The sequence below is a fragment of the Phoenix dactylifera genome, chromosome 5, assembly GCF_051530095.1.
Source record: "Phoenix dactylifera cultivar Ajwa chromosome 5, Ajwa_hap1_PhDact_Kaust_v1.1, whole genome shotgun sequence".
NCBI lineage: Eukaryota > Viridiplantae > Streptophyta > Magnoliopsida > Arecales > Arecaceae > Phoenix > Phoenix dactylifera.
In genome coordinates, this window is record NC_143194.1 from 22875806 (window position 1) to 22885000 (window position 9195).

General features: G+C 36.4%; 1 protein-coding gene across 25 annotated transcripts in view; it reads right to left on the bottom strand.

Moving 5' to 3' along the window:
* The window catches only part of LOC103711005 (protein ALTERED SEED GERMINATION 2-like), a 49706-nt gene that overhangs the window by 27123 nt on the left and 13388 nt on the right, over positions 1–9195 (bottom strand). For all 25 annotated transcript variants that reach the window (XR_015987140.2, XR_015987149.2, XR_015987150.2 and 22 more), the window contains 7 exons: positions 8192–8269; positions 6838–6972; positions 6651–6758; positions 6254–6382; positions 3036–3151; positions 2795–2912; positions 2422–2527 (listed from right to left, as the gene is read on the bottom strand). Coding sequence is in view for 7 of the 25 variants with exons in the window: in XM_008796965.6 (XP_008795187.2) it covers positions 2422–2527; positions 2795–2912; positions 3036–3151; positions 6254–6382; positions 6651–6758; positions 6838–6972; positions 8192–8269 (790 nt within the window). In the remaining 18 variants the exon portion in view is untranslated. The remainder of the gene's footprint in view (positions 1–2421; positions 2528–2794; positions 2913–3035; positions 3152–6253; positions 6383–6650; positions 6759–6837; positions 6973–8191; positions 8270–9195) is intronic.

Sequence of the window (9195 nt, forward strand, 5' to 3'; positions counted from 1 at the left end):
AACTATAAATAGTTGGCATTCTCCGAAGTTCTACTCACTTAATTCCAATCCCTTCTTTCTTACATCTCTCTCCAAGGTTGTTCTAAATTAAGACAAAAGGTCTTCTTTAGGACAAAAGGCTTAGAAGGAGAATTAGAAAGAAAAAGACAATTAGAAAGAGGAAGATGGAAGCTAAGAGAAAAGGGAGAAAGGCAAAGCACTTGAGAAATGTTATTTTGCCTAGAAGCCAAATGAATTCTTTGGAAGAATTCAGCATCAAGAATCAAGTTCTTTCGGAGTTAGAATCTTAAAGCAAGTTCTCGTGTGGATCAACGTTGGAGGGCGAACACTTGGGCGCCTAGTGAAAATTCTAAATATTAAAATTAGCGTTACAGGTATTCTTCTATTCCTATATTTATTTTAAATTTAATTGTTACCATTAAGGTGGTCTTGGGTTTAGGATTTGATGTTTCAGAATTTCATTATAAAATTTTTTGAAATCCCGTACTTCCGCTGCGCCCCTACATCATATTAAATCCTAACATTACCTTGGTTCGGCGAAGCCTCCAGCAACTCTTTCCAGCGAGGAATTGAGGAAGAAAATCCGAAACGAGGGCTTGAAATCAGCGACTATTCTTGACGATTCCGGTGGAGAAAATCCAAAGGAAAGGAAAAATAAATAGGTGAAGTCCCGGAGTTCTAGATGAACTCGGATTACCCTAAGAGTCCCCAATTTCTGCCGAAAATGGAGGAAGAAGACGGAGTCTTCTTCTCAGCCTTCATCGTGCCACGAGGCACGGTGGCCATGGGCCTGGCCTCTTCGGGCCGGCCCATAGGCCCAAAACAAGTACAGGCCGATCAATGGACCGGGCCCTCACACAGTCAGTGCGCATCACCAAATTACTAGCAAATATTAGTAGAGCACAACACAGAAAATGATAAACTAAAAGAAAATGTAGATAGATACTTAAGGTCAACTTGCTTTACTACATTTATGAGGCTACGCATAGGTTTTCTTATGTTGTGGTTAAGAGGTATGAAATGTGAAGACAGAAATCATTCTTGTGTTGTGTTAGTTTGTACCTAGGTTATGTCACTTGTGAGAAGTTTATAAAGCTTTTTTGAGCGCTTTAGATTCATGGAAGGTTGATTATATTTCATGAATTAATAGCACAAGGCAGCTCCTAAAAGCAAAGCAGCAAACTCCCTCTTGTCTTCTCTTCTTTCTCTTTGTACTCTTTTTCTTAATAAATTTTTTATATACATAGAAATACAGATCTTACAAAAATTTCTTATATACATATAAATACAGATTTTATCCACATTATACATGGGAAATAAGGAGGGCTAGATTATTATTATAGAGATGTGTATCAAGGACCACCCAGCACACGATTCCTTTTGTTGTGTAGGTACCACCGACCATGTAAAGTGACGACGAAAATTTGGCATTTGCAACCTACATGGCACAACTAATTCTAGCATTCCTCATTTGAAAATGGGCTAAAGTTGCAAGCCTAGCTGATCTGGGAAACGATATTATGTTTGTTAAGTAGGCATTTGACAACTCGCATCAAATACTCTGATACAAGAAGAGGCAATACCATGATACAAGTTTATTAGTTCACTTCAAACAAAGATGAAAATTTTCTCATGATAAGACTTTTCAAATCAAGGTACGTCATCTCGATACGAGGCTCCATACCAGTACCACCCTATTATTGTGTCGGTATGCCTGATATGGGGGCCGGTTCGGCGTTCTAAGTATCGGTACACCCCCATACTGCATACCGATACCGAACTAGTACGGAACGGTATGCTTCGTACCGCCCAATTTAGTACAGTATGGCGTATTTTGTTTTAGATAATTTGATCTCACCTTTGCACCAACATTTTATTGGCGGAATCATGTGTTTTAACAATCAACAATTGTGCCAATAGAGTGCTTCCAATTCATGTATCTCCTTTTCCTGTTAAAGCCGTGTATCCAAGAAGCCTTACTAGCTTCCCCATCTACCTTACAAGCCATCATCTTTAAGCATGCGTGCAAAACCCCCACATCTGAAACCATGTTTTCACTGCATTAAATACCATATAAAAGTCCTAAAACTCAAATACTTCAGATACTTGTTACCTTCCCTTCAAATGGCAAGAATAAACACCAATAACAGTATAAGCTGTGTAAATTAATAGTTAGAAAGTATTCAGCACATTTAACTTTTGATCTTCATGTAATATCCAAAACATGATTTTGACCTTCATGTGATATGCAAAACATGATGAGTGCTCTAGACTGAACTTCGACTGCACATCATGCATTTTCGCACAAGGCACTGATATGTTAGTCATGTACTGGGAACATAGACATGCACATGTTAGTTATGCTTGGGAATATATAAAGACTTGAATAGACAATGCAAAATATAAAGCATAGTAGCATACCATGGTTAACATCCATTAAGTAAACATGTTCGCCGCTATAACTCAAGAGCACCTCTTCACCGTTTGGGCTGAACGTTACATGTGTCAGATGCAAGCTTGATTTTCTCTGAAAGTAGACAATTTTAAACTTGAGACCAGCAGGTTTGAGTTAGAGAACAAATTACAATAATTTGATGCAATACTGTGGAGGAAGCAATTCAAAAGGCTAAGAATTGTTTCAAAAAGCTAAAGCAAGCAGTAAAAACATGATGATTACTGTGACAACCGTATAGGTAAAATAAGGTATAACAACAAACTGTGAATGCTGAAGTTATAATTTCACGCTCAGAACACTACACAATCAATACAATATGCTGAAAGCTTCTAAACATACACGCTCAGAAAGATGCATTGGACAGAAATAATTAACACAAGGGGGCGGCTTCATTTTCGACTGGCAAGAGCTCAAAGGTGGAAGCATTCTCCGATCATACAATCGTGCAAATGCATCACTGTGCAAGCATCAAGGGAAGGGGAGGGAAGAAAACAAAAACAAAAAAAACAATATTTAATAACAGTTCTCATTCTTAAAGTTCAAAACAAGGGTCAGGATTGAAGGAGCCCAAAAAGGTTACCTGCCACCAACAAGGAGTTGGTGGGGACGAGTGGAACTGATGTCACAAGACTTCAATGCCAGACACTGCTTAGGAGAATCAGCCAATGATTTCTTTGCCCCACACCTAAGATCAAGCTGCCACAACATGCGAAATATGAAGGGGAAGAAATAAAAGCAATAGCTACAAATACAAAATTATCTAATAAATATCAATGTGTTAGAAGACCCTTTTCACAGCAATTCTTTGAGCACCAAAACAAGTGTATGACATCATAATATGCGGGCTAAACACATGAATAAACGGCATTACAACTTACAAGACATATAAGCTATGAAAGACCTTTAGGAAACCTAAGTTAAAACTTATGTGTTTAAAATCATGAAACATGATTAACTTATGAAAATTTATCTCACTCAAATTCTCAACCAAGTATCCTGATGCTGATAATAATAACTATAGAAAATCTGGTAAACTATATTAAGCACCATATCATAACCGTAATTAAACAAATTTTACACAGCATTGAATATAACAAAATAAAATAAATACTCAAATTACAAATTAATACAATTCTCCCTAACAAGTGCAAGTTAGCAGCTGCAATTCAAGGTGTATAGATACAATAAAACCCTATCCAAAAAAGTCAGATTAGCATAACGGCCAATGAATCTCCACTGAATAGGTTATTTGCTTGTTGAAGAGAACATCAGACATTTCTGAGACTTCTTCACCACTGGACAGTGAAAGACACAGATAAAGTGATGGAAGTGCTTCCCTGTTGATCTTCTCAGATCCAATAACCATAAAAGAGGGTCATTAATCCTGGTCTACTTCAGCTGAATCAGGAAAGCAGTGACCAGAAATTTCACAGTAAAAAGCACAAAAATGAGCTAGAGGACGAAACTTACTAAGTAGAAATAAAGCAACATGTAACTGTAAAAGTATCCAAAAGCCAGGGGTACAAGCATTCCAATAAATGAGAGAGGATAAGCAAGTTTCCTTGGTAAGTAGCTCAACCAAGCTGACTCAATTCAGAAAGATACAAGAACGCCCAAAAGAGGCTCAAACTTAAGGTACACATGCATCAAGAATAGGTGAAAACATTAATAGTCCCATTGATACTCTATAACACATGCAGGTGGAAGCACAAACTCTGCAATTTCATACTGGAAGCCCAATATTACATGCAATCCTGCAGAACTCACTGCTCACACTGTTGAGCAAGTCGGCAGTAACATGGGGATAGATATTCATAACCTCCAATAGACCAGAAAAGTCTAGCATGAAGCAATACACATTATATAACTTACCAAGCCCCTGTCTTGCCAATACAGTATCTGCCACAGAGCAAAATTCGGCAAATCAAGATACTTTGATATCTGGCCTCTGCCTCATGCAAGATTTTGGGATGTCCTTCCATCTTGGTTACGAGTGTAGTTTGTCAATCAGTCCTTGTATTCAACTTGGTTTTCATATGAAGAGATTTACAAGCATTTGCACCAACCATCCTAAGTTTTTTTATTTTTTAATATTTATCCTTCAGGATCTGCTATTATTATTAGATTATCGATTCCATAATAATTGTGTTTTAGTAAGTGTTTATGGCTTTTAACGGCATTGGACTGAAAATATCATGTTCTCATCATCTCATTAAACCAAAATCTAATTAAGACAACCTTTCAATTCTTGCATCTAAACCCACAAGATTTTCCATAGAATTTGATGCAAGGAGTGCTTTATGGATTATAAAAACCTACACAGATAGTTCGCGTACAATGGTATAACCCAAAGTGTAAATAGTAGCTTTTTTGGTAATTTACTTCTTAGCAAATGACAATTCCTTGTTCCATAGTACTCCGTTTTACAACCATATGCAGATACATAGTGCATACTCCATACAAGGATTGAAAATATTGCACTTCCTTCCAAAGCAAGTTGACATCATCCTATATGCTGCATACTTAGAACATCAACCACCCATCAATATAATATAATTCTATTATTTTTTACTTTTACATCCATCAAGGTAGATCTCTAACCTCTAACCAGTTGGCCTAAGTCAGGCAACCAACATTAATTTGCATGATAAGCATGCCACCCCTTTCTGCAAGCTAGATTTCTTCAAAAAACTGGTAACATGTTATTCCATGTATGTCAATTTTAGGGGCAACTGTCGGTCAAGTCACAGATATCTCCAAATCACAGAAACATTCCACAACTGTCTGAATTTTTTAAGCAAAACATTCTTTCCCTGACTTTTCCCAAGTTAATATTTATAGCATGCCATTTGATATTTGGCAACTTCAAAAAAATCAAGAATTTAATAAACAATCTATTATTTTTACCGATCTTTTCTGTATCTTGTTCAATCATGCATACTCATCAAACAAACCAGTTTACATGTCATTTCTTCCAAAGCACAAAATTTCCAGTTTTTCTTCAAAATTTTTGCATTCACAAAGTTCTTCCCTCTACATATCAATCCAGAATCCTAACTTCATGCTTGTGACTGTAAGAAACCTGTAAGTGACAACATAAAACTTAACTTGATGTCCATTTCAAAGGATTTGGCAATATAGAGGAACGAGCGGGAGGTGGGAGGTAGCATCCAATAAGCTAACCCCTTGATGGTAGATGTATTTTTCCAATGTCTCATGATAAATAATATTCCCATTTTGGATCTAATAATTGGCACTTTTCTTGCTACTGTTCTGGAGGCATTTAGACTAGAGTTGCCCAGCTTCTTCAAAAGAAAGAAAGAAAGAAAAGAAAAGGCAAAAAAAGAGGCTTTCTGCAGTTTCATTCTTCATCTTATGTTATCCACATAGCAGACTTGCCTCCTTTGAAAGAATACCTACCATATATGGCAAGCATCGTATAAATGTTATCCGTATAGGACACTAACCTTTCATAAACATTTGTTAAGTTTGTGACAATACCTGCTTGTCAGCAAACTCATACATGAGTCCATTCTATAAGTCAGACTTCTGCATACTTAAAAGTTAAAACCATAAAGAAAAACGCTAAGAACAATGAGGAAACAGCTACTAAAAACCCTCGAATGAAAGAAAGAGGATAGTTACACCATTTGCAGAATTGATTCGTGAGAATAAGTTCATAAATCTCCTGAGCATAGAAAAACTGAGTTCCTTTTTGCATTGGCTTGACAAGGAAGTTGCAACTAACTTATTTACATGGGCCAATTAAAGCATGCTCAAAAAGACATATTCACTTACAAGTACATTACGACATTCCTGATTTGAAGATCCAGCAGGCGGGCATGAAACACCTTCACGAAAGTCATGCTGTCTTAAAGTCCCATCCTCACTCGCACTCCATACAACATTAGGATTTCCAACTTCAACCTAGATACGGCAAATGGTCATTCAGCATAAATTCAGAATATCCAGTTCAAACAAATTAAGTCCAACACATCAAAAATATTGCAAATTGAAAGAAGTTCAGATAAGTTTAAATATGATGCTGATGCCTCAATGAATTTCCTTCCAAAAAAAAAAAAGAACAGCTGCTAAGAAGTGGAATGTCCAGATCATGATTCATGGAAAAACCAGTCTTTAGATGAACCATGAAATTTCATGTAACACATATCATCTTATAGAGTGTGAATCTTACAGCTAGCTTCTTGACCCTCCTTGAGTGACACCGGTACAATGCTGCAGGTTCTAGAGCAATTTCTTCAGAACTTTTCCCACTTAAACGAGATATATTGAAAAGTCGAACCTAAAAAGGAGTTTAGTAATGATACACTAACAGTCTCAAATGACATAAAGAAGAATAGTTTTTTGCAGTAAGAGTTTGCCTCTGCGTCTCCTGCCCCTGACACAACAAGTTCATCAGATGTCTCAGGAACAAATTTTGTGCAAAATATGTTGGAGGAATGCCCAGTTTCAATACTATGCAAAAGTCTCCAGTTGTTGTAATTCCATATATTAATCTGCAGAGAAGAATGCACAAAGCATTAAGATGTAATCACAGACATGGTATGAAACTTCTTCTCTTCAGCTATTTAATGAGGCCATCATTGACCGGTGAAGCAAACTAGACAAACAAGACATTAAAAAGCAATTACAGATGAAAGAATGAACCAACCTACTCAACAGAATCCATTCAGTAAAAAGTCATTGGCACCCAAAAATGAGAGAGAGGGAGAGAGCAGTAATATATGCAACCACATATTGATGGTGTTGTTCCACAATGAAAGATAGGCCGTCATTGTAACAGGGAGGCGGAGGGAGCAAGCAACTTAACCAGGAAAAAAAATCTTATCTGATGATTTTTGCAAAAGAAGTATAGGTTTGTGAAAGTTATAAAAACTATTCAAATTTGATATTGCTCATGATTCAAAGCACCACAAGATCTAAAAACAAGAGCATGGTTCTTATACATGTTTTGACAACACATCAAGCAGTCTCATCTTTTAAAAGCCTGCATTAAAAATTAGAATTAATAAAAGAAATAGGATTATGGGCACATATAATAACTCTATACAATTACGTATATAAGTTTCATTGCATATCATAACATGCCAGTCTATATGATTCAATACAAATTAGTATTATACCATATTATGCTATCTAGTTAGCAGTATCTGTGGCAATCTTGATAAAAATATAGCATTGCCTGACAGCTTCTAATCACCACCCAATTACAACTCTAAGTAAACAAGGCAAAGTGCCGGCGCATATTGGGCCAGTACCTGCATTAAGTAAGGGTTGGCATAGAACTTACTAATTCTTTTCTTAAAATAATTTTGTTAAAAAAGGGTTCCAAGTCTTTTTTATTTTTATTACAGCATGGTGCAGCATGCGTGCTTACACGGAAAAACAAGGCGCATGCCATGCCAGCTAGCGCACATCGCTCATGCCTTAATAATTCCGTGGAAAAAAATAGAACATTCTGGCCTAAAGAGTAACATTTGCATTCTCTCATAAGGTGCATATCTCATCATAAAGCAATTTCAACTTTTCAACAATATAAAATTTCTATCACATACTAAAAAAATTGCATGACTCACTTTGATCTTAACTTTGTCACAGAATAGTTAAAAATACTGTAGCATACAAGACAGAATCAAAACCAACATACTGACATAATTCTCTCAGACTAATTAACATGAAATATTCCTTTTGACACATAAGTTCAGAGAAATATACTCTTGTATCATCTGATCCAGATATTAGAAGAGAGCCTTTTGAGTTCCAAGCAATTGCATTAACACAACTTTGATGGCCCTGTGAAGAAATGCCATCAATGATAATTAACAATAATGACAATGAAAATGAAGAAAAGCAGCAAGAAGTATACTCAGGAAACTGTAAACAAGTACAATTAGTTGGTAAAAGACATGACTAACTGCACTCAGTATCAAAAGTAGGCTACTATAGAATGAGGGCTTAACTTTACGTTCAAAAGCAAACCATTCAAACTCAAGATGATATGCTTGAAAGAAAGGTTCGCAGTACTGGTAACAGACCCTGTACTAGTGCCACACTAGCATAGTGTCGATACGGTACAATACGAAATTTTTTGACGTATCAAGGATCAATACACCACCCGTACCAGTACCATTACCGAACCGGTATGGTACGGTACACCTATACAGTCCGTTACAGTACAGCATACCATGCTTGAAAGGGATAAGTAACAAGAGATAAGCAGCACTTAACTACCAAAAGGAATATGAAAACAAGTTTGCTAATTTTCAAGAGCTGTTTGGTTGCCTGCAAATCCTTTTGAATGTAAATGATTTGTAGTTAAAAGAGAAACATTGCACACTACTTGCATTTTCAAGAACTGCTTTATGTTTGGTCGTATGCAACTATAACTGCAAATGCATTGTGTTATTTCATTGCACTGTTGAGATTAGATTACCAGAAAGAGAGAGAAGAGAGAGAGAGGGTGGCAGAGGAGAAGGATAATGGGAAGCCAATAATGGTGGAGAGAGGCAGCAGTAGAAGAAGGAAAGGGGGCGATGTATTTGTATATGTATGCATGCATGCATGTATGTATATATACACATACACATAAAATATGTATACCAGATACATACATATACACATATAATACATGCATAAATTTGTACATATACATATACACACATACATACACATACAACACACACACATATATAAATATATGCGCACACACATATACATAC